This window comes from Puntigrus tetrazona, chromosome 11 (assembly GCF_018831695.1).
Source record: "Puntigrus tetrazona isolate hp1 chromosome 11, ASM1883169v1, whole genome shotgun sequence".
NCBI lineage: Eukaryota > Metazoa > Chordata > Actinopteri > Cypriniformes > Cyprinidae > Puntigrus > Puntigrus tetrazona.
The window spans coordinates 9,678,450-9,704,403 of record NC_056709.1 but is presented as its reverse complement, the minus strand read 5'-3'; the positions used below and the strand labels follow the sequence as shown (position 1 = coordinate 9,704,403).

Genomic DNA, 25,954 nt, shown 5'->3' with positions numbered 1-25,954 from the left:
GTGCAATCAACTGTGATACTAAGGGGACTAATTGAATCTTTCAAAGGAGACAGATTTCCTGAGTTGGTGTTCAGCCCAGTGAAAATATGTCCCCGCTGCCCAGCTGATCCGTCTGTCACTTACATCCTTCAAAGAATGTTTTACACTTAACACGATTTCATAGGTTGTTTTGTCTCAACAACGATTAGAACAGAAGATGAAAGTACGCCATGGAACAAGATTTTTTTTCCTTTGTCACATGACGCTTCCTTTGCCAGAGCAACCCTCACTTACTGTTGGATACATTCTGCCCTCTAGTGGACAAGTAAAGCTCTATCTATCTATCTATCTATCTATCTATCTATCTATCTATCTATCTATCTATCTATCTATCTATTTATCTATCTATCTATCTATCTATCTATAACCCCCTGCCCTCTGGCATATTTTTTTTTAACATTTCAATAATTGAACAGCACATTTTCTTTACTTAAAAACTATTATTACTTTTGTTGTTGTTTATTCCGTTTTAAAGATTTGATCAGAATTATTTTACATAAGCTAGCGATTGATCAAATTAATAAAGGTAGAATTCCAGATCACTGTTATAAATTTCCATAACGATCACATCAGTATTATCACAGCATTATTAAAATATACTGGGAATTTTCAAGGCGCTCTCATACACAGATTTGAACAAACTAAAAATATTGGTTAAGTAACTCACATCATATAACATGTTATTTTCTACTACATGTTCAAATAGTTCTGAAAATAAAATAAAATAAAATAACACACACAGAGTGGAGTCTTGCAAAACCATTAGCCTATGTGACAGGTCCTACCCAAGGAAGGGGAGACAACAGAGACAGACTTCTTCACATCGACTCCCAATTAGCTGGATCATATCGGGATATAGTCACCACGTAAGCTGTTGTGAGAGTGCATCGACTGCACGTAATGTGGATGCTGTGCGTTGATTTGCACTGCGTCTGACTCCAAAGGAGATGGTTGGCGAGCTGTAACATGCGGGGTGATCGTAGACCTCCCTGATGGCTGGTGTACGACACACCCACAGTATTGTCTGTGCAGACCAATACATGATTGCCTTGAAGCAGTGGTCAGAATTGCCACAAGGCCAGATGCACTGCCCACAGCTCTAGGTAACTGATGTGCCAAAGCAGACGAGGCCCTGTCCAGAACCCTGAGGCTGCCTGACTGTTGCATGTGGTACCCCAGCCCGTCATGGTGGCATCTTTTGTAACCACAACATGCCAAGACACTTGTTCCAAGGGCACCCCGCCCATAGAAAAGCAAGGTCTGTCTAAGGGATGAACCTGTATTGACAAGACGGTGTGATTGTCACTCGGTGCGTCCCATGGCACCATGCCCACCTCCGGACTTGGGAGTTCAGCCAGCGCTGAAGTGGTCTCATATGTACCAAACCGAGTGGCATGACTGCAGCTGCAGATGCCATAGGCCCCATGACCCTCTGAAATTGTTTCAATGGAACCACTGTCCTGCCTCTGAAGCAGTTCACAACTCCACACCAAGAAAAGAGATTCTCTGGACAGGGGAGAGCTTGTTCTTTTCCAAGTTGACCCAGCAAGGGCAAGTGTGCCCTCCACCACCTTCGTAAAGATGCAGGAAGAGGCCGAAGTGGTCTGTGTTGGGGAAGAATCGAAATGTGGAAGTATGCATCCTTCAGGTCGGTCGCTGCAAACCAATCCTGAGGCTGGATGCACTTCGTTATGCACTTCTGCATGAGCATCTTGAACAGAAGCTTGTGAAGGGCCCGGTTCAAGACATTCAGATCCAGGATCGATCGAAGACAACCACCTTTCTTGGGCACAATGAAGTGAGGGCTGTAAAACCCTGTCTCCATCTTGGCTGGGAGACTGGCTCGATTGCATCCTTTGCCAGGAGGACAGCAATCTCCTAGAGCAGGGACATCTCACACAGAGGCGTCTCAGACTGCCACCAAAGTCTCGAAGACACTACTGAACCTGGGGGTTGTCAGGTGAATTGAATCGCATAGCCAAGTCGGACAGTTGAGACAGAATGGGTGGCAGCAGAAGGTACCTCTCCACTACGAAGGATAGAGAGGCGAAATCGCAGCACTGTCAAGGGCAATGCCTCACAATGCGGACATAACCCCTCACAAAACACCTCTTCAGCATGCTGGAGACCCAGACACTGAAGGCAGTGCTAGCGGCGGTTGTTGGCAGTCATGTAACAACCACATCCATGAAGACACGGCCGAAATGGCATCTTTAAAAAGCTCTTTTAGTGAAACACCCAGGGGAACAGCTGAAGACAAGGACGCTGCTGATCGTGTTGTAATGCCAGAGGAACTACCATGTCTAGCTCTTCCTCATTTGCAGCAGATGTAATCTTCGCGTGACAGCATGCAACGCTCCGAAGCAAAAAAGCAGTAGAGTGTTTACACCTGTCACCTATTTAAACCCACTTGGCGGGAAGTGGTTTAGGATTAGTTCATTTCATTGCCATTTTCTTTTAATCAGAGCGAATCGGGCTCCAAGCAAGATCCCAGTCTGTAGTCATGACATAACTGACGACACAACAAACATCTGCCCTCTGCTGGACACTCACGGCAATTCCTCTAAAAGACATCGCCTAGAAGATATTTGCTCTGAAAAACAACAAATGAATATATAAGCAGTGAATATTAACTTGACTTATTTTATTTGTGATCATTAACAGAGTGCAAAGAGACGACAGAAAAGCCCCAAAGTAACTGCCAAAGATGAGAAAGAACAATAGAGCTAAGTCTGCAGAACCACAGGAAAGATATAGACAGTGATAGATAGATAGATAGATAGATAGATAGATAGATAGATAGATAGATAGATAGATAGATAGAAAGTAATAAATAAAATATATTTTCTCTTATTTTCATTTTATTAAATAATTAACTTGTCATTTTTATTTCTTATGCATCTGCTATACTTCTTTTATAATAATTTTTTAAATATTATATTTATCTAAAGCATTATGAATTACCATTGTATATGAAACATGTGAAATAAACTTTTTGCCTAAAAATAAAACTAAATAGAAACATAAAATTGTGGCCTTCATCAACACTAATTCAATATGCCTTTCTTTATGAACAAAATAAAAAGGGCTTCATAAAGTAAATTATTCAGTTACCTTTATTTTATTTTTTTTGACCCTGGCACCAATTGCATTCATTATTTTAAAACATGCATAAAAAAAATAGTGAAAGAAACTAATACTAACAAATGTGATGAAGTCACTTAAAGCAATGGCCTCTACAATTCCTACTCATTTCTGACTGCTGTATATGTTAGTTGTAATAATTTTTGCTATAATCATTGCTGTTTTCTAGTTTTCATGGCTGTGTTTCCCACAAACCAATGGGTTTTTGTTGAAGTCTTGGATTTTATAAAATCTAATTTTGATCTCCACTGTGCATTTCTGTATATCTATTTTTTTTAAAAGAAATAAATCTATACAATAAAGTAACTATACTATGCATGCAATTTTTAGCTCTTACTGTCAGACCCAATGACTGTGCGCTTCTGTTCATTTTCTATACAAACACTACTTCAGCAGATTCATGCCCTCTGTACATCTATTTGTGGACAGTGCAGGTAATTTTTTAACAGAACTTGCATGTTTGTACCTTATGTAATACACAAATCACTGCACGCTGTTCTTGACCACACAACTCACACCGGCTTTATGTAAAGAGACAAAGTGTACTACATGTCAGTTAAGTAATCTTGAAAGTTTGCGAATGAACCCTAAAGACAACATGACGTACCAAAACAAAGAATCAACTCAATTATGCCTTATCATTTATAAGCGGTTAAGCAGAAAAATCAATCTGGCCATTACATACATACAAGCCCAATGACATAATATTCACCAGCTTCTGTAAGTAAAGTTATATTTAACCGCTGTTACTTTTAGATGATATTTTAGTGTTTTCAATTTAAATGATTGAACACTTTGTCTTTTTTTAAATGATGAAACAGAATACTTTTTACGATTTTGAGCAGTTCATATGTCTATTTAAACAAAGGGCAAAGTAGCCCTTCATTCACAACACAAACATGAGATCATCTGAGAGTGACTGCGGTCAAACAAATATCTACCAACAAAAGCCGGTGAACATGGAGAAACATGGAGAAAATGTGGAAAGAATTCAAATAAAGAATATTTATTTCACAAGTAGCATTAAGAGAAATATATAGCTTTCTTTATTATTGTGGTGCACAACATCTTCACTTTAAGCATAAAATAGGCATTTTAACTGTATAGTGAAAATTACATTTGTACATTTTGGACCACAAAACCAATTTTTTTTCCTATAATTTTGAGTCATACAATGTATTTATTGCTTTTGCTACAAATAACAGTGATTTTATATCTAATTGTTTATGCAGCTTGCAAAATACATATATATATATATATATATATATATATATATATATATATATATATATACATATATATATAATATATGTGTGTGTGTGTGTGTGTGCTTTCTCAAAAAATATCTATTACAAAAGACACACTTTTACATAGATGCTTAAAATATAAATAGTATTTACAAGATTTCCTGATTTCCGTTATATACACGATCACTTCCTCATTAAACTTTCTTTTTACATCACCTTGAAAGAAGTTTCTAAACCCTTCTAAACCCTTCACTACGTAAACAGAACTAAAAGCACAAACTCTGGCTGATCATTACAGACTACTGGCACTCTTTCAGAGTTTCTGGACATCGTTTGGTTTCGTCGGCACAGACAAACAAGTCTGACGTTTCTAATCTGAATCCTCGCTGCTGCACGAATTGTACGAGCTGTCGTAACACTCGGCCATGTAGGGAAACTTATGGACGTTTGGGTTGAGTTTGGGCACCCAGGCACGAGGTACCAGGAATGTCGCGAGGTTGAACAAATCCACGAACACTTTGTAACGATCGCTGGAAGATAAGAGAGCAAGGAATTTTATCGCTATGTGACACAGTGAAAATGTTTAAAACGCTTGTAAACCATATCAGCGACGATAAGTGAGCATTATGCATCATAACTTGAGATATGGATGAGTTGATGAGCTACAATCATGCCACCATTGAGTAAGATGATGATCAAAACAAGACTGGGACAAATAGCATCTTTCTCAGATCATTGGTGAGACACAAACCTGACAGTAGAGCGAAGGTAATGGTATCCTGAAGATCCACCTGTCCCTTCCTTACTCCCGATCATTCTGTGCACCATACACACATGGTTATCTGGAGGGAAAGGTTTGAGGGATATTAGTGGGACGTGGCTGTTGAAATTCGTGGATTTGTGCTCAGAATGGAAGACTTACACCTCCACTTGGTCATGAGCGTATCGATCTCCATCAGTGCAGTCAGGAGCTGGAAGGGCACCTGGAAGCGAGGCTCTTCCCTGGAATAAAACAAAAGTAGATGCTGAAAAAAGTGCCCTACTCTATAATGCACAAAACAAATACTGAATATATTTCATTTGAGATTAAACGTAATCTCACATACCTATAGAAATTAATCATTAGAGCTCCCTGAAGGGCCTTGTAAGAAAGTCGCCGTTCCCCTTTTGGAAAAAGATAGAAATTTATTGGTATTGATTCACCATAGACTGCAGAATTCAGTGTAAATTGCCATTTCTTTGTAATTATTTGTACAGGTTTACTGCTGTGAAAATATCTTAAATTATGCACATTTTTTAGTGTAGAATATGAATGATAAGGTCATATAATGTCTAAAAACATGGTATTAGCAGCATTTTAACTTTGAATTTTAGTAATTATTATGCACCACTGTCATTTTATTACTTTGGGTTTTTTTTTGTTCTTTCAAAATATTTATTTAATTTTAAGGATAATTCAAGTTCTGTTTTAGTTTTTTGTAGTTCTAGCGTTGTCAGACAATTAATTGTCATTAATTGTTTAACAGCACTATTTATTTCCTTTTTCATTCAGCCTTGGCAACCGCAGTGTGTTTATTTTTTACTTTAACATTTATATTTCAATCAATCAATCCCCACCTTTGCTTAATAAATGCTCATGGCGTTTCGGGTCAAACAGGGCGGCGAAGACCTCGGCCTGTTTGTTTAGATCTGTCAAAAGGTCCCGCTTCACTTCAGAATCGTCCATTTTCTGCAAGTCAAAGAAACGGACAAACCTTGAGCCTCATTTCTGAGAAAATGGAATGGAAAAGAACGATTGTGATCAGAAAAGAAAGCAGAACGAACTTCCAGTTTGCTCTTCTCCATCTTGAGACCCTCTTCGATGCTGGCTTGCAGTTTTCCCCAGAAATTAAATCCATCCTTTTCCAGTCCGGGAGTCCTCTCCAGCCATTGCTACAATATACATTATACAATTGAAATGGCATGCTAATTATGCCAAAAAAAAAAAAAAAAGTGCCAAAATGAATTCTTGGCGATGCGAAGCTTTACCTCCACCAGCTGAAGGAGAGTGGCTTCCTGCTCTGAACTCAGCAGCGTCTCGCTCTCTTGTCCGTGGAAGTTATCTCTGTAGTGTCGTCGGTTGTAGGGGACTCTCAAATGATTCGCCACACCAATCTTAGCCTCCAGAAGACGGAACTGAAGACTCTGGAACCCCGAGGCTGGGGACAGGTACTCCCTAAAACACATAAGCATCTTAAACCAGTCCCACTTCGGCTAATTCATCTACTTTTTATGTCAATGCAAATCTAAACCAAATTAATCATGTGACCTAAGGTTGTTTGAGTTGAGGCCATCCAGATCTCATTAGAAAATGTAAGTATTTTATGAGGTGGTTATGTTTTATGAATTAGTATGATGTGATTCATACAGAAACATGATTTAGTCAGTGAGGCATATGAGGATTATCCGCAAACATATGAATGCAATTGTATGAATTCATATGAAATAACCACCAATTTACAAATATTACAAGTACTTATGAACTGCCATGAGAGTAAGCTGACTGAGGATGTTACCTGAAATCAAAGAAGTCCAGGGCGGTCATGGTCTCCAGGACTGCAAACTGCTCCACCAGTAGTTTGAAGATCATGGTGACCCTGTAGATCCTGCTCACCACCTTCAGCATGTTTCTCTCATCCCGAACCTGTGGACAAAGTTCACATATAATGGTTTAAAAACAAAACAAAACAAAGAAACATCTACTTCTGATACCATGTGGTCAATTCCTAAAAGAACTTTGAGTGAAGAACATTTAAAAAATTCTAAAGAACCATTTTCACTAGAAAGAACCTTTTGAGGAACGGAAATATTTCCATGTAAGTTAAAGGTTCTTCGTGATTCCACTGATGCCAGAAACAAACCTTTATTTGTAAAAGCTTGAGGAGCAATCAACTCAGTATGGATTTTGCTAGTTCAACTCACATGGTTTTTAAGGAACAGGTCTCGAACTGAATCAAGCTCCCATAAAATCTGCTTGAACCACAACTCGTAAGCTAAAAGAAAAAAACACAGAATAAGAGTGAGACAATGTTTTGAGCTAGCATTATTTCATATATTATAAATACATATAAATAGCATTTTTACCTTGGTGGCTAACAATGAAGAGATGCTCATCATGGATTTTGTTACCTTTCTGTTCACTCTGCAAAACTTGAGCGCTCAACACCTTATCGAGCTGAAAGCATGCTCAAAGTTATATATGAGTAATTAATATTCAGTAGATATATAAAGGTTGATGACCTATTACCTGTAGGTATTCTCCATAGACGATTCCTCCGTTATTGGCTTTGTTGATGCCCTTTTGGGATTCATCCTCTTCTTCTGTCTGACTGGGTTTACTGGTAAACAATCAAATTTTGAGATTTATATATATATATATATATATATATATATATATATATATATATATATATATATATATATTACATTCAGGTAAAATCTAAAAACAGTTTGATCTATTACACTGTATTTCATTTGTAAATGTAAAGCATAGATAAAAACTAATTCTAAAAACATACTGATGCTTTCTTCCCAAAAAAGGACATCCACTCATGTTTTTCCTCAAAATGTCAGACAAAAATGAATCTTATTTATCTATGTTTACTAAAGGTTATCTCAAGGTTCTGGGTGCTTCACTGCAAAGTGAAGCATTTAAAGGTTTTCAGGGTCCAATCAAATGCTGGAGAGCCAGACCCTGCCTATCGAAGCATCACACATGATAGACATGTGAGTGTGTGTGTGTGTGTGTTTGTGTACAGTTTACAATATAAGTGTTATGGGGGGAGAGGGGACATGCCAAATTAAGTCATATAGTCCAGGGCTGTTTCTAACCATTTTAGTTACTTAAAAATAAAAATGGCCAAAAAAAAAAAAATATATATATATATATATATACAGTGCTGCTTAAAAGCTTGAAATATATAGAGAGAAAATTCTAAAGATTAAAAATACTAAATACTGAAAAACGACTAAAGCTTGAGAATTTACTTAAAAAGGGGAAATATAAATTTAAAACATCCATAAAAACTGTAATAGTATCACAGTGATACTAAAATAACGCTGATTAAGGTTTCGAATAAATCGTCACAGCTGCTAAAAAGTGGATCCCCAAACTCCAAATTACATTTAACTAAACTTGTAGTGCTGTTTTATTTACGCTATTTATTTATTTTTGCATTACCTTCTACATTATCAGCTGATAAATATTTACTATTCAGTATGGCCATGTTCTCTTAAAATCAAACAGAAACAGCCAATAGCAGGTTAACATGACGAGGTCACGTGGTGCTAAAAGGATACATCTCAGTGTAGAAAATAAATGAAAACTAGAACATTTCAAAATAAAGAGCTACATTAAACTTAAGTTTAATCCTCATTTTCAAGACTGCATTACCATATTACCGTCAAAACTGCTTTAAATACTCCAAAAGCATATATAGTTGGAGATGTTCATATGCATATGCGTACATACATGTATATATATTTCCAAGTCACTAAATCTTTTTGAGAGATTTTCTTTGGGGATCACAACAAGATTGGCCGTTACATAAGAGCAGGCGTTTACAGATGCATGCGATTATATGAAAACAAAACATCAGTCGGAGACAGATCGGGAGGTCTGACCTAAAACAACGAAACAAATCGATATTTCAGAAAGAGCTTGAGGTCAAAGTGTTTAGCGGTTTTAACGTGGGGGCTTAAGCCGGGTTAATGTACAAATTTATGGGCAAACACGTGTAAAAAAAAATCACATGCTCCATGGCACAGAAGCAGCAACGACGTAGGAAAGAGTCGCCTAAAAAACTGACCTTGACGCTCGATCGGGTCACATGACATAAGAGTTAAAGATTCTACCAGCTCCAAAACATAAAACGAGCAGGACAGTAAATTGTGTCTATTTCTACCATGGCCAGCTTTTTTTCTCCTGAATGCTTCCTGTGCTACTCTTCTCTCCATTTCATCTGTACCGCTGTCGCCCGTCTAACCTACCAGAAGCCAAGAGATATTAATATCATGATAAACAATTCTGTGAAACCGCTAACTACAACGCATACAAAGAACTACATGTTTGTGCCCGTTTTAAACTCGGCTCATTTATTGTACTGTATTATTGAAATTTACAGTAATTCACATTTTTTATTTTGATTACAACAAGTTTGGGATCAGTATTTTTTTTTTTTCTGAGAAATACAATTTGTTACAAAATATTTTTTAGAAAATATTTATTTAGAAACAAAATGAGAATAGGAAATGTATTTAATAAAAAAATTATTTAGCATAAAAAAAAAAAAAAAAAAAAAAAAAAAAAAAAAAAGTTAAACATGATGCTTAATTTCAATAAACAAATGTGTTTTCTATCGCTTTTTCCCCCGAAGCGAGCTGTGCTAAAGAACAAAAAAAAAAAAAGTATTACTTTCATTTTCATCAAGTCTGAAAATTGACCATACCGCATTTTAGCAAAAAACAAAAAGAAGCTTCCGTTTACAACATTTATTACAGAACATTAAGTAGGGGAAAAAAAAGATGACGAATTACAATTTTTATTAAAGCAAATAAAATTAAAAATAAATTACAGGTGTATAAAAAAAAACAAAAAAAAAAAAACCCAGCAACGACAAATTTACATTTCTACAAAAATAAAGTGGGATTTAGAATACCTACAGAACATCTCCAAGAATACAGACCCACATATCTTTTTCCATACTTATTTATTTTGCATTAATCATTACAAATACACACATTTCCCTGAGGAAATTAACCACTCCAGCTTTAAAAGAACCAGTGGCTGATCTTTTGCTCATGTTTGATAACACCGTTCTTAAATGAAAAAGACATACAGTAATAGAAGAATAAAACGAAGGAGTAACATTGTTACATGATGCCGACATGAACATGGCTCCGGTTTAAAAAAAACAAAAGTAAAAAAAAAAACTTTTTTCAGCACATAGATGATTGCTATGGACCATAACGAATGACATGACATATTTCAGCGTGCATCTGAAAGTGTAAGTGTAAAAGCAAACAAAATCAATAGAAATGCGCATAAGGTGCAGGTTTGTTATGAACGACGGGGTTTAATGATGTTCTCCAAGGCCTAGCAGCAACCTACTGCCTCCTAGAGGAAGAGAAACTGATTGCTACACCACACAGTTCAGATCAAGATAAGCCGACCTACTTAAATACAAAAAAATTAAAGAAAAATAATTAGCATTAACAAGAACAGTAATTAAAAAAAAAAAAAAAGAGAAAATAATTTAAACATTCCCCGATCCCCAACTCATTCAGCATTATAGTTCACATTTGTTAAGGAAAAAAAAAATGAAGATTGTTTGTTTATCCATCTGGGGTCAGTAGATGGTGCTTTGAGGTGGCAGTTTGATTGATAAATCATGTGATCGTCTCACCAGTCCATAACGGCCTCGTTCAAGGAATGCCCAGCAAACAAACATACAGATACAACAATCGGACAAACGCGCTTGAAAAGAACACGCTGTAATTATTTCGGATGACCAATACCATTTCATAAAACAAACAGTACCAAAGTATTGCAGAAATGGAGCAATAAATACAGAGACAGATTCAGCCCTTTTTCAGATAAAACTGAAGATTTAAAATGCCCCATACAGTAAAATAAAATCAACATGAAATTTGAAGTCCAAACAATAAATACATGCAAACATGGAGGAACACACATGATCGGATCGTAAGATTTACTGCATGAACTTCAACTTTAATTGAGTCCTTTTTTTTTTCTCCACAGAATTTAACGGTTCGTGTAAAACATTTTTAATAGTTTTACAAATTGCATTACCTCACGTATTAATTAAAGTGAAGCTGCAACATGCAATTGGCGTTTAATTATAAAATTGTACTATTAATCATTTTCCTTTTGAAACCACTTCTGCGGGTTTAAAAAACGTTAAAATCTGAAAAGAGACGCCAACCGAAGTAGTGAAATGGTAGACCAAAACTTTACAAGCGGCAATACAAACGGTCAGAGATTAAACAGAGGCGCCCACCTGATACGGTTTACGGTTTATAGAAACGCTTTTCCTTCGAAACCAAAGATGACACACTGAGGCAAGCTTGCTAGTCGAGGCTAGTTGAATCGCTCTGCATAAATTATGCAAGTAAAAATCACATCTGGAAGGAAGGAAGGGATCATCTGAAACATTTCGAACCTTTAGTTTGTTACTTAAGATTTTAAAAAAATGCTTTGATAGATTAGCAGCAAAACCGTTAAGGAGTCATGCACTAGTAATACTGTTATCTGGCTAATTTTGAGTCAATTCATTGGCAGCCTGATTTTATTTGGAAAATTTTAACAATTTTAACAGTCCCCACCTCGCAGAAACGCTCCAGTTTCAAGCTCTTACCGTTTGTACTTTTGAACATGCCCTAAATTTCTTCGTGAACAACCGATCCCCTTCCAGCCGATTCGCAATGCAATTCCCAGAAATGCCTTATTGAATGATGCTGCTGAATAAACCAGGACTTGTCGTTACACTTTTTTTTTTTTCCTCAACGAAAATTGGTACAAAGTTTCAGGATGGACCAAATCAAAACCCATCACTGGATACCGCGCCAGACGAGGTTAACAAAACGCAAACGACTTTCACAATGTTTGGCCATCCTCACCCGAATCCCGCCTCAATTCTTCCATGGGAAGAGATATGAAAAGTAAAGATCATGTGTAATTATATATATATTTATATATCTACCTCGATATATTTGTAAAAACGAGCTGGCTGTAAATGAAGCTGGATCTTGGATTCTGTGAGCCGCTAGAGTTTGGTTTGGTTTGTTCCTGCATGCAAAGCGTTAGCATGCAGCCCCCTGCCGGCAGCCTGGAGAGATGATACGCTTCCGACTACGTAACAGTGAAGAGCTGAGAGCCACCAGGTCCATGAAATCACGGAGAAGGTGATGTAAAAGAGCCACATTTGGTAGAGTTCAATCACTTTGCGGTCTACATGATGTCTTGAGTGGATATCGGCGACTAACCGCGTTCCCGTGTGGGTGGAGCTTCTACAGTTCCCAGCCTGTGAGCCTCACCCATTAAAAAAAAAAAAACCCAAAACAAACAATCTTGAGCAGCAGGGCGAAAAAAAACCAATAAATCACCTGAAGATATCTCCGAGGTGTTAATACAAACTCTCCTTTGTGGGTTTTTGGTGTCTTTTTCGTATCTCTTAACAAAATCTTTATATTCGACAGTGCTTTATTTGTTTAAAGGTATCCCTGGTGGTTTGGACATGCGATATGGAGTGTGTTGGGTGGGGGGGACGCTAGGAAACGGCCTCGATCTGGTAGGAGCAGTCTTCCGGATGAGAGGCGGCTTTGGCTTCAGTAGTGCTCTTAGGTTTGGGAGGCCAGTCTGGATCCACGCTCAGCTCTTGGGCCAGGTGCATGTAGCGAGCCTTGGGCACTTTTTTCTGCCGGCAGCAGAGCCAGGACAGGCATTTCGTTCCAAACATATCTATTCCTCCCTATAGTCAAACACACAGGCCAGGGGGAGGTGGAGAGGAGAAGAGAAGATAACAAGAAGTCTGGGTTTATCATTTCCTTCGAAAGGACAGAATACAAACCTGTGATGGAAGCGCTAAGCTATAACAAAATAGGATGAGATATTCATTTTCATATGCAGAAACAAAGTCAGAGCCTTTGGTCTGTCTGTACAGTATGTCATGCCTTTGAGAACATGCAGGGGTAATGACTCTTTATGGTTATTAAAATTAATGCCACAATTCAGTAAGACCAAAATGCTTGCTTTAGGTAGTGCTGAAGCTCGAATGGCATTAAAAAGAATGTTCCGGGTTCAGACCTATAGCATCCTGACAGTTACCACAAAAAAATAATACAGATTTATTAAAACAAGCAAATGTTGTGTATAAAGTAATGCGCCTACAATACAAGTTTATAGGGTAGGCTACTGCACTGGGATTATTTTTTTATTTTTTTTCTCCTCAATTATAAAATTGGAGACACTGAAATGTTACTTGCGTGACAAAACTATTTATAAAGCTAATGTGGGAAATATATGATAAACAAGTTAATTGACAAGCACTTCAACAAAACTATGAACAATGCATTTTGTTAAACCCATCTGGAGGCCCAGCCTCACGGACTTTCATTGAAACTGCATTACTGTAAACAAGTTTTGCTTATTTTTACATTCTCGTCAAAATTATTTTTAGTGGTAATCAAAGGCAGGCCACAGATACTGTAAATACAGCTCACTTAAAACCAGGAACATTTCTTTAAAAAGAATATTCCAGGTTATGTGCAATTTAAGTCAATTTAAAGTAATTTAGATTAATGATTGTTATATTTTAACTTCATATCGGTGTTGTTATTGTCAATTCATTTTTTTTTTGAAAATCATTATGAAACTGTTAAATATAAAAATGACAAAAGCACATTAAAAGCACATCTACCAAAACTTAAATTAAAATGAAAAACTGAAGAAAAAAAAAAATATAGCAAAAATTTTAATAGAAATAAATATATAGTAATACAAAAACACTGTAGTACTTGTATGAGGACACCACAACACGTTTTACATGTGCTTTTCAGATGAAACCTCAAACTATTACATTTTCGCAACCAGAAGTTTGTTGTTAACTAGAAAAAGTAGTCCCACTTTAAGCAGGAAAAAAAATGACTGCCTATGAAAACTGACAGCTGGCCAGACCCATTTTTGAACCCTCGGACATTCATTTAAAGGAAAAATCGGAGTTATTTACCCTTTAATGTCTATGACAACTTTACTATTCACTACAGTTCAAAGGTTTGGGATTGGGAAGATTTGACCGTTTGAAAAACTAAACTAAAAACAGTAATATTCTGAAATAACATTATAATTTTAAACAATGGTTGGAATATTGTTTTACATAAAAGTAATACTTCTGGTGGCAACAAATGGAAGGTTTAAAGGTGAAAAATGCAGATTTTTTTTTTTCTAATTTCGCACATGATACCAGAAATGGGACTTTATTTTAAATAAAGTGTCCTTGTTACAATGTAATAATACATTTAAGTACCGAGTAACATTAATTAACTACGTACTATATGGTTAATTGATATTATGATACAAAGTCCATGTAACAACGCTACATTAGTTATACAAATAGTAATAGTTCCTCTGCAAAAACGCAAACTTCATCCTATAGACATTAAGTTGCAAACAACCCGGAATGTTCCTTTAACCAAACCACAAAACACAATGTGTCAGAACGTTAGTGCAAGTTTTACGATTCACCGAGTTAGACATTAAACATTGCTCTGTTTGCCACATACCTGCACCGTCACTGCAGTTTAAACAGACGCAGAGCTCACACATGTATGCAGCAGTTGCCACTACAGAAGGAGCATTAGAGGGAAATGGGAGGGGGAAGTGGGGTAATCGTAAGCCCCCGGAGCATGACAAAACAAGAGTCCCAACAGGGGGCACTAGAGAGCGTTCAGAAAAATCATGTTGGCGCATGCAAGGCCAAACGTTAAGACAGGGTGCTGGGTGAGAGGGAGAGAGAAGAGGAGGAGGAGGAGGAAGAGGAGGAAGGAAAGGAGGAAAAGAGTGAAAGTGGACACCAGGAAGTGAAAAGGCAACGGTGAACAGAAGTGTCAGATTTTTCCCAACCTGTGGTGTCGGGCCTGCAGGGGAGACGCCATAGCTGCCCTGCTTGTCTCTGCTGAACACATGCTTCCATAAGATGACGTCAAGCACGACGGTCTAAAGAATATCGCAGTAGGGCGGAAAGAATGAAGAAAGCTACGGATCACATGGCTAGCAAAAGATTTCTGGTCATCATTTGTTTCTGCTTTTTCCTTGTCAAGAGCAAAACTAAATACATTTCTTGAAAGGGCGGTGATTTGTTTTTGGATTGTGTGTTAGTTTAAAGGAAAACAGTGGAGGCAAGAGAATTACGTTATTCTGGACTAAAAGTCATCAGTTCACTACACACAGCGAGATCACAGGAGCGCCACTGATTGGCTGTTGTAGTCTAGTGTTCTACTGATTGGTGAGAGAGAACGGCGTGACCTGTATTTAGCACCAGGAAGTCAACCGGGATCTAAAAGGGCGAAGCAAACAGCCACTATGCCACTAACATGATTGCTGGCATTTCTTAATCAGGGTGAGGAGCTTTCTCCCCAAAGAAGACAAGAATAATTTGACTTTTTCTGTGGGATTCAGAGGCAGAAGGAGCTGCTGATGGAATCAGACACGCTGTACAATACATGGCCTGGCTGTTTCCTTTTCCTGCGGATCAGCCTGAGCAGAGCGGAATTAACTTCTAAACAGGGATGGGAATCCCGAAGACATTTTGCCTTTTCATTAATGATTCTTTTAACGCTGCTAGCTGCTGATATTGTTATGCCATACACATGTACTAAACTGAACTACACTTATATTTGAATTTATAGACAAAGATTAATAGCTATTCATACTTATTACAACAAAAATCAGATACTCATTAATTAACAAGTAATTGCCTTTTTAGGCCAATGAATTTGAGACAAATTCGTTCTGAATTTATGGAATAAAATTATTACAAATAATACGTAAATATTAAGTAGCACAGAAGCCAATATTCGAAGTCGATCAAAACTTTTCTTCAAAGGTGTCCTAAAACCAAATCAATACCCATTCTTATCTTAGGACAACATCCATAAACTTTTTTGATCCCCTTCAAATGTTGACTAATGTATAAAAGAATTTATATAAATATTTTTGCATATAACTTTTTATATGTTTTACAGTTGTAGCTATATAAAGATGTTGGAACTGATTCCCAACCCTATATGTGTGTTTTTCTGTATATCCCCATTAAATACACTCAAGACGTTTAATTGGGTTACAGCAAGAGCAGTGTGTTATGACCCTGGCTGAAGGGTCCACTATTTCTCACAGTCACATCCTATAAGAAAAAAGTATCATCCATAATAGCATTGTACTTTCCCAGTTAAAAAAAAAAATATTATGTATATGAGCTAGCAATACAACTACAACTTTTGTTGATTTGAACAAAAATGACCAGTTTATTTTGATGTGAATATCCACAACAAACACTGCGACAGATGTGACGGCCTGATGTGTCCACTTACCTCGATGAAGACCGACACTAGGGTATTGCCCACCACGATGAGCACCATAGACACACGCCAGCTCAAAGGAACACATACAAGCTGAGGAGAACACAGACAATAGAACGAACGGCTTAAAACAGAAGACTTCCATTCAAAAGGTCAGTAAGATTTTTTTTCCCCAAGAAATTTAAACATGCAGCTAGGGTGAAGCCATTAAATTAATCAAAACTTGTAAAATTTTAATATATTTTAATAAATATAAGACTTTTTTCAAATAAATGTTGTTCTTCTCAACTTGCTATTCATCAAAAAAAATTGTTTCCACAGAATTATTAAGCAGGATAACTTGTGGTTTTATAAGGGCCTGAATGATATTTGCTCCAAGCATTGGCCATATATATTAAAGTTTCATACCTCTAAAAATTGATAGATTCCAGAGATTGGGACAAACATGATGAAAAACAGGAAAATGACGAGAATTAAAGCAGACAGAACAAACGGCCCTGAAAAAAAAAAAAAAAAAAGGAGAAAACAGTCAACCAGAAACACAATGAAGAGTAAGTGAGAAGCCGATTAGCATTTGCTGTGTCTTCAAGGCAAACGTCAGACAAGAACAATTTCATTTCAACATGCATATTGCAATTTTTACACATTACTTACATTTTAATTCTAGAGAATTTTAACTAAACTAATTACCCCAAGTTAACCGCACAAACATACCAGGATGCAGAGCTAGAATGCAAACGTTATATCTACGTAACATTCAAATGTTCAAAATGTACTAAATAGAATGTAAAATTGTGAAACAATGCTGCTTCGTGAGTTTGTCACACTGCACCGTGAACGCATCGATCTGAAAAAGGTTACGGTTCCTTACAGTTCTTGTAGCTGGGCTGGCGGAAGGGCTTTCCTTTGGAGAAAACAATGGCGACAATGAGGTACTGAAAAGAGGAGACGAAGAAGAGTGTGGTATTCACATCATTCATGATGCGTTCTTCAGACGTTTCTTCAGTGGAGTTATCTATGTGTTGGGGAGCAGAGCAGTTGTAGAAACTGGAAAAATAAAACAAAGACTAAAGCTGATGATTTTTTTTTTTTTTTTAATGCGAGCAAGTTAAATATGAAAACAATCTGAAGATGTTTAAGTGCGTTGCAGTACCACTAATGCGCTGTACTCACTCTGGTTTGGAGTACCAGCCCAATTGTTGGATCAAGAGGAAGGCCATGATCTGGAAGCCGAGGCAAATGAGAATCTGGCTAAGAACTGAGAAAAGGAGAGGACCTGAGACGAGGCCGGAGGGAGGTCTTTGGGCGACAAGCTCCTTCCACGCAGAATTCAAACTCACTAGGGGTGAGCGGGAAAGCAAACAAAACAAACGATTAAAAACGGCCTCACGAATAATCAGTAATGCTCCTGCATTTTCATGAGCTCAAATCCAAGTGCTTATTGACAACATGAAACATTTATGTCCCAAAATATTTCTAGTGCATATTATTCTAAAAGGTTTTTAGCCATTAAATGCAACTGGCACCACTGAAATCGATTTGAGCCGAACGAGAAAAGACATTACAGCTCATACTCACTGGTGAAGACAATTAGAAGAATGATGGCCATGTCGATGAAGAGGAACTGGAAGTCACCCAGGTTACTGCCAATCTGAAACGCATTACTACTGGATCAGGGATGTAGGAGCATGAACTAATGACCTTCTGTCACTCACGAGCACAGAAAGACATAACTGTAGCAAGTAATTCTGTGAATGACGAGGGAACTTACGGAGTAGAGAAGGGCAACACTGAGGCATTGAATAATACTGTATAGAGCCATGAACTTGAACACGCAGAAGGAGGTGATGAGAGCCGCTCTGCCCTCTCTGTGGAGAAACGGCATGTGTGAGACTCTTGGAAAACACAATGTTTTGTGAAAAGAATGAATTTGTCTTTGGGAAATGCCTTCTACAAGCACCATCAACTATTTCAGACTAACACAGCATCCTAACCAAGCAATCGACAAAAGGTCCCATTTCTTACTGTAATAAATTAGGTAAAAGTAGACATATTTGTTTGTGCCATTATGCCATCATGTTTTTTGGATTTCTGATGTCCAAAACGAATCTAACGTTTGTAATTTTAATAAATGCTTTTGTTGGACTTTGAGTTGTTTTGAGTCCTGAAAGTCACGGCAGTACAATAAATTCAGTCTGAAATCCGAAAATGATGATTTTTCTTGATGAGGGCTTGAAACAGGAGGTGTGCTGTGGTGCGGTTAGGACACCTGATCAGATTGGGCACGCAGGTGATGCTGGGAGTCGTGGAGGTAAATGGAGAAGCCACTGAAGCCTCCAGCTCTGACAGAGAGATGCCAGCATGAGCTCTCTTCAGTGCCTGATGACAAAACCGACAGACATTAGCTAAGCTATAAAAAAAAATAAAAAACACCACACACAATCCTATCAAATAAGATTTTAAAATATCTCACCCCACAGTCGTTCGCTCCGTCTCCACACATTCCTACAAAATAACTGCAGAAGAAAAAGGGAAAAAACTTTAGCAAGGTTTTACTACTACTATGCGAGTAATCCCTTGTAAAACCACAAGTATACACCAATGATTACTATTCTAAAGAGACATGCAAACAGAGCTCCCATGGAGTTTGTGTGTTTGTGTAATACTCACTCTACACTTTCTAATGTCTCAACAAGCTGAGTCTTCTGGTCAGGCGCCATCCTTGCAAACACTGTTCCATGAAGCACCAGCTACACCAACAATCAAAACACCATAAACATCATATATTAACAACTCACGTCTACACGAATCAAAAAAAATTACTTTTTTCATACCTTCTGTAGCAGGTCCTGGAAATGCTCAGTAATTACAGCAAATGATTTGCCGCTCATGGCAAAGTGATACTGTTCCTGAGTTTTCATCTCATCCACAGAATGCCCATCTTCCATAATAATCTCCATCTCCTGCAATCAAAGAACACAAGTACAGAGAGATGATTGATACGAGGCGTCTTGAGATGTATTTGGCTGATTCCCATAGATTAATGCATACTGCATGTTCCATTGCACGTATCTTACTGTAAGACTGATTTTGCTAAAGGTATCTGAAAACGGTGTCAATGTGCCACAAAAACTGGGGACAGGTCTCAAACCGTATTAACCCAGAATATTAATTCCCACAAAGTCACAGTGACTGGGTGTGGCCAGCAGATGGCACACTGACCTCTAGTTTAGTGGGCTTGTTTGAGAGTTTGCCGGGTTTGTCGGCGTAGTGCCAGGTGATCTTGGCAGCCTGGCCATCTTTAGGGGGCAGCGCGTCGGCAATAATGACTCGGTCTTGTGGCTGAATCATGCCGCAGTCTCGTGCCACGGAGATGGCCGTCAGCATGTTGTCACCTACACAAGAGACAAAGAAAAGATTAAGAAAACAAAAAAAACAAAAAAAACCCTTACAATAACCTATTCATTTTTAAATTCCATTCTATTAGATCATTCAATATATTGGTACAAAAGTACTTTTTAATTAGTCAGTAGACAGAGATGATGGCTGGTGTCTGGCAATGAACCAGTGCTCCTCATGATTGTGAGAGTAGGTCATGTACAAACTCAATCTGCTTACATTCACAATGCTGCATTCAGCCTCGTATGAACTTTGGAGCGCTTGGCTGGTAATCTGGAGAGCCGAGAACCTTATTAGACGAGATTCCAGGAATACCTAATGATTTAAGCTACAAAGCTCCCAGACTCCCGTCTGCCCGCGGCTGGTCGCCCTAAACTCCCTTCCATCTTCAAACAACATGAGCATGTTCAGCTCCCGGTAAGCTAGCCAGGTGAAATAACACAAGTAAGGTACGGAGGGCGTAACCGAAGCATGTTTGTTGGACACAGATCAAATGCGTCCTGCTAGGTACGTACTACGAGAAAACATTTATACATCATAGGCAGCGTGTGCCGCACACAAGTGCTCAAAAGTTTGGGATGTAAGCGTTCAATCTTTTAATCAGCGAGGCCACATTAATTTAAACGAAACAATGTAAACACTACATTTACATTTTTTACTCAAAAGAATCTTGGAAAATAAAATTACATAAAATATATAAAAATAAACTTTTTATGTTATTATTTCAGAACATTAGCGTTTTACTGTATTTTTGATCAAATAAATGCAGTCCTGATGAGCAAGAAGCCTTCTTTTAAAAACTAAATCTTTTTGAATGAAAGCTACATAAAATATGCTCCGATATTGACCATTTGAAAAGTATGTTCAGAAACCATATTAAACGGGTTTCCACAAGTAGAACATGCAGACCACAGAAGTCATGTACCTGTGACCATGACGGTGCGTATGCTGGCACGTCGGAGATCGTCCAGCACACCTGGCGTTTCGGTTTTCAGCTTGTTCTGCATGATGATCAAACCCAGAAAATCCATATTTTTCTCAATTTGATCCCTGTATAGAAACACAGAACCAACAGTTCCAGCGTAACATGGCACCTTATTCTGTAAAAGTCAGTTTAGTTAGTTAAGTTTAATTTTAATTGACGTCCCAGTAAAAAGCGTCATCTTTACCGGTTAATGTTCTGCACTTTGTGAAATGTAAGTTTGGATTCCAGCCGCCTGTGTGCCAGAGCGATGACCCGGAAGCCCTGTTTGGTGTAGTTCTCCAGAACCTCTGCAAAATCTTCTGGTACTGTCGTGCGTTGTGAGGAAAAAAATACTTCAATCGGATACTTGAAACTTAAGAGGTTAGATATTAACAACCGACTGATTTTTCTTGCTGACCTGTTTCTTTCTTACACAGGCTCGCCACAACCTCTGGAGCTCCTTTCAGATAGGCATCCATACGTCTCTCTCCGATCTGACGGACAACCACACTCATTCTCTGCAGAGCGGAGGAGAAGGAGAACTGCCGCACGATACCAATCATATATGACGCCTACAGCATTAAAAAAAAACAAACAGATATCATTTAAACCCCAATGTGTGTCCACAGATTTCATAAATTAAATACAAATAATAGCCATTGTACATACCGAGAGCTCATAGAGTTCAGACAGTTCCTGGAAAGAAACAGCAAGAGATCAGAACAAATGTTTTAAAAACAAATAATTTATCCTGTAAAAAGCAGAGAAATGCTCACCATGTCCTGTTCGGGTGATATGACTGGCGGCGGCAGAAGCTGATTGGGTGGTTTTACGTAAGTGAGTTCAATGCGGTCGTGGTGAGCCGTCTCCTCTTCTGTAGCTTCCACCAGTATCTGAAGCCACAGAGCGACACCAAAATAAATAAAAACAAGTACAACTAGTTCCAAAACTCGAATGAGAACATTAAAAGCTGTTCTCCTGTCACAGCAGACACTGACCCAGCCTGTGGCCTCGAACATCTTGAGGTCCAGTGGATCTCCAGAGAGCTGACCCTCAATCTTGGTGAGAGAGTGACAGGTGGCCATGCAGGACACAAACTTGGTTGTTACCAAGTTCTTATCGTCTGCTTTTTCTTCTGAATGGTGGAATCTAGTGCAGAGGAGCAGTTAAAGCACCTGCAGTGATGAGCCAAAAACAACTGAGAATGTTCTGGTAATCCATTTCATCTTTATTTTATACCTGCCATCTTCTGTTCGCTGAATTCCCCACATGTCCAAGCCATCTTCTGTAAGGGTGCCTGTCTGAAATTATGAAAAAAAAATAAATAAATAAATAAAAATAATAATAATAATAATAATAATAAATTACTAAAAACAAGCCTCGTTTTTATACTGTAATAATAATAGTTATTTAACAACAATTTGTTTCATATCATGATCATTATCATTATTATTATTATTATTATTATAATAAAGTAGTAGCAGTAATGTCTTTTTTTTTAAATAAACCGTTCATTTTATTATTTAGACAATAGTAATGTTTAAAATAAGTAAATTGTTTAATAATTGCATAATATTACACATCTGTTAAATGAAAAATTGTAAAATGATAAATGCATCAACTCTGTATTAGCTAAAACATATTACTGCATAATATTAGACCATGAAGTTCCAAAATGTCTCCACAATTTACCCTAGTTTTATGAAAAATAACCAGATTTAATGTTTCTGAAAGTAGTTTTTTAAAAAAAAAGATATTTGTAATATTTGACTCCCCGTTGCATTAAAAGAAAAGGACTTCGGTCTCCCATGTTTACCTTGTCAAAGCACACCAGGTTCAGCTGCCCACAGATGTTGATTCTTTGTGGACTGATGGAGAATATCCCGACTTTCTTGAGGCGCCGTTGAGCATAGACGATGCCCGCTGTCATGGCTGCCGGCAGCGCAGGGGGCACCGTGATAGTAATGATGTCCAGAGACTTGACTATGATTTCCTTTACTGGTTCCTACATGACAAAAATCATACCAGTGAAACACACATTTTTCACACTTTATTTACTCAATTTATTGAACCGGTCACATTTTCCTAGACTTTCAATTCTGCTACATCTATATACACAAAAAGTGTTCTATAACCTAAAGCTGAGGTCAAAAGTTTGCATCCCCATTTAAATGCCAATTATTTTATTAAATTTAAGAGGCATCATACAAAGTGCATGTTAACGTTCATTTAATAACTGACCTGAATAAGATGTTTAGACAAAAAAAAAACAATTTATAAAAACGGAATTGTTCGAAAGTTTACATTCCCTTGATTTTTACAACGGTGTTGTTTTTTGTTTCTTTAGTGACAGCCGCTCATGAGTCCCTTGTTTGTCCTGAACAGTTAAATTGCCTGCTGTGATTCAGAAAAATCATTCAGATCCAACCAATTTTTGGTTTTCAGCATTTTTTGCATTTGAACTCTTTCCAACATTGACTTTGATTTCGAGATGAATCTTTTTACACCTGAGGGACTGCTATTACAGAAGGTTCAAATGCTTCAAATGGTTCAAATTGAACTTATTTTGTCTTCTGGCAAACGTGTAACTATCGTCTATAAACTTTGAAGGGCGGTATTAGGGGGAAAAAAGTGTGTCCCCCAAAACTGTTCAAAGTTGGGGATGCAAACATTTGCCCCAACTTACTGATGTCACAAAAACACTGCTGTTCCTTATGACATTAAAGAAAGATAAAAACCTTATTTATGATTTTCATGACCAAGGAATAGACAAAGACGATGCTGGCAACAGCGACCAGGCACAGCAGGAACATGTACGCGTCCCGGTACAGCTTAAAATCTGTGGGTTTTGGGTACAGGATAGAGCGGATGAGCTGCCCTTTAGCGGTGCTGAAGCCTAGAGAAGAAAAATACACACACTGAAATTGTAACTATGGGCTCCGTTACAGAATCTAGTCAGCTGCTTATGTTGGCAGTATTTTAAAGCATCATTCGAGCAGATATCCTGCCTACTATGGTACCTTTTAGTGCAAACTCGAGGCAATACATTGAAATACAACTTCAGCGACAAAAAGGCGGCAGACAAAGCATGCTTAAAATGTATTTGAAGTACTTCTGGCTTCTAACCTGTGCGGACCACCACAGCTTTGACCATTTCTCCCGTGTAGTAGCGGGTCTGTATGACGTTTGTGCCACAGAAGAGCGTGTGTCTCTTGTGTTCCTCTGTGCTGTAGATGGCATCTCCATCCCCACCCTTCTTATCCCGTTGAGGGTTTGGAAGGTCAGTCTTTGTGACTGGAACACTCTCACCTGAATACATGAAATGAGAAACATTTAAGGAGACATGCATATCTTCACTGTATTCACAAAAAAAGGAAAATAAATTAAATGACAACAACAGCCGTTAAATGACGACAAAGGACAACATATACATGAAATCGGTGATTATCACTTTAAATAAAAACAGAAAAGAAAGCTGAAGTCAAAAATCTTACTGAAAGTTAATGCGCGTATTAAATCATAAAAATCTTTGTTTCTTCAATAGTAAAAATTTGAGTAGATTAGGTGGTAATGTAACAAAAAAACGTCACAATAATGTCAAAAACATTTGGAATGGTTCACGAATATACTTCATCTGTCTATTGACCAATCACTGCAGCAAGAAAAATGAAACCCTAATTGTCATGTTTAGAAATAAATAAATATCATATGAGTGGTGACAGTCATTTGTATATTTAATAGCTGGAAACGGATGACACCAGAAGCCAGACCTATTTTTAGCTGTGCAAAACATTTATATTTATATAGTGTCACTATATTATTTTAATTTATCTTAATTACAAACGCACTGGTTTGTAGTTCAAACTGTTTTACTGTATGCTCATTCTTCTCGTTATTTCCCTACAGAGGTTAATGAACAAGAAGACTTGCGCATTCAAAAACAACTTCTGCAATGAAAAAGGTGGACAGGAGTTATGTATTTGAACTATTTTTGAGCAGTCATGAGGAATACGTGTGACCCTGGACCACAAAACCAGTATTAAGTCACTGGGGTATATTTATAGCAAGAGCCAAAATTCCATTGTATGGGTCAAAATGAATGATATTAACTAAAGATCATGTTCCATGAAGATATTTTCTACATTTCCTTCTGTAAAAATATTAAGGCTTAATTTTCGACCAGTTGCAACTTCACAAAGGTGATTTTCTCAGTATTGCATCCATGCAAAATCACATTTATTCAGCCATTAGATGATGTATAAATCCCAATTGCCAAAAAATGTTGAACACTGACATTTATAACCGGTTTTGCGGTCCAGGGTAACGTATGATTTCCCCCCAAATCGCCCCTCTCTAAATCAACTTTGGCTGCATCCAATCACCTGTAAGCATGCTCTCATTAACAATGCAGGTGCCACAGATGAGCACTGCGTCACAGGGCATGATGGTCCCGTTGCTGGGGATGACGATGACGTCGCCGGGGACCAGGTCTGTGGACAGGGCTTCCTCCGTTTCTGTACAGCAAAAAAAAAACAAGACAGAGAGAGGTGTGAAATAAAAGCAGTCTGTCTCAGCAGATCACTTATTACCCATGCTTCCTTGCGCAGGAGTGCTGACTCATCGTGACTTTGGCCACTGCGCCAGGCTCACTGATGCAGGCAACCCAGACCTGCAGCAGCACCCTCATTACAAATATACTTAGATGTAATGAAAATCATATTCCACACTCTGATCCGTACCGTTTTCGCCCCTGTAGACTGTAACTCGAACAGTACTGTGTGCTGCCACCATGTCGTGTAGCATTACATATTGCTGTAAAACAACAAAAAAAGGCTAAATGTAAAGCACAAATAAACATTCTCTTGACCAGGCAGCACAGATAATCTAATCTAATAGGCGTATACAAAAACATATGAACTGATAACAGACCTCAGTTATGTAATCAGAAATTTAGCATTAACTCTAACCTTGGATACACCCCTATGCTTGATGACTCTAAAATACAACATTATATTGATTTATTTGCTGA

At 37.8% G+C, this 25,954-nt stretch overlaps 2 protein-coding genes across 7 annotated transcripts in view; both read right to left on the bottom strand.

Moving 5' to 3' along the window:
* Positions 1–4,173: 4,173 nt before the first annotated feature.
* Positions 4,174–8,129, bottom strand: tdo2b (tryptophan 2,3-dioxygenase b). Its single transcript, XM_043252936.1, has 12 exons — positions 7,988–8,129; positions 7,717–7,807; positions 7,554–7,644; positions 7,392–7,462; positions 6,986–7,113; positions 6,459–6,645; positions 6,255–6,362; positions 6,048–6,159; positions 5,537–5,594; positions 5,353–5,432; positions 5,182–5,272; positions 4,174–4,960 (listed from the first exon to the last, which is right to left on the bottom strand). Exons 1-12 carry the CDS (start codon positions 8,020–8,022, stop codon positions 4,801–4,803), a joined length of 1,212 nt encoding a protein of 403 aa, XP_043108871.1. The 5' UTR covers positions 8,023–8,129; the 3' UTR covers positions 4,174–4,800.
* A 2,031-nt stretch (positions 8,130–10,160) lies between these two features.
* Positions 10,161–25,954, bottom strand: part of atp13a3 (ATPase 13A3) — a 33,683-nt gene continuing 17,889 nt past the window's right edge. For 3 of the 6 annotated variants that reach the window (XM_043251875.1, XM_043251877.1, XM_043251876.1), the window contains exons 10-33: positions 25,665–25,737; positions 25,308–25,439; positions 24,052–24,234; positions 23,664–23,821; positions 22,742–22,930; positions 22,165–22,226; positions 21,924–22,074; positions 21,702–21,818; positions 21,595–21,621; positions 21,344–21,497; positions 21,131–21,251; positions 20,887–21,011; positions 19,785–19,957; positions 19,397–19,525; positions 19,233–19,312; positions 19,036–19,078; positions 18,832–18,941; positions 18,334–18,430; positions 18,141–18,213; positions 17,736–17,901; positions 17,434–17,609; positions 16,971–17,059; positions 16,575–16,655; positions 12,816–15,201 (exon numbers count right to left, since the gene is read on the bottom strand). In XM_043251875.1, the coding sequence (XP_043107810.1) occupies positions 14,674–15,201; positions 16,575–16,655; positions 16,971–17,059; positions 17,434–17,609; positions 17,736–17,901; positions 18,141–18,213; positions 18,334–18,430; positions 18,832–18,941; positions 19,036–19,078; positions 19,233–19,312; positions 19,397–19,525; positions 19,785–19,957; positions 20,887–21,011; positions 21,131–21,251; positions 21,344–21,497; positions 21,595–21,621; positions 21,702–21,818; positions 21,924–22,074; positions 22,165–22,226; positions 22,742–22,930; positions 23,664–23,821; positions 24,052–24,234; positions 25,308–25,439; positions 25,665–25,737 (3,237 nt within the window). In that variant the 3' untranslated portion in view covers positions 12,816–14,673. Of the gene's footprint in view, positions 15,202–16,574; positions 16,656–16,970; positions 17,060–17,433; positions 17,610–17,735; positions 17,902–18,140; positions 18,214–18,333; positions 18,431–18,831; positions 18,942–19,035; positions 19,079–19,232; positions 19,313–19,396; positions 19,526–19,784; positions 19,958–20,886; positions 21,012–21,130; positions 21,252–21,343; positions 21,498–21,594; positions 21,622–21,701; positions 21,819–21,923; positions 22,075–22,164; positions 22,227–22,741; positions 22,931–23,663; positions 23,822–24,051; positions 24,235–25,307; positions 25,440–25,664; positions 25,738–25,954 lie in introns of all 6 variants that reach the window. The other 3 variants (XM_043251878.1, XM_043251880.1, XM_043251879.1) reach the window with 3 other exon arrangements.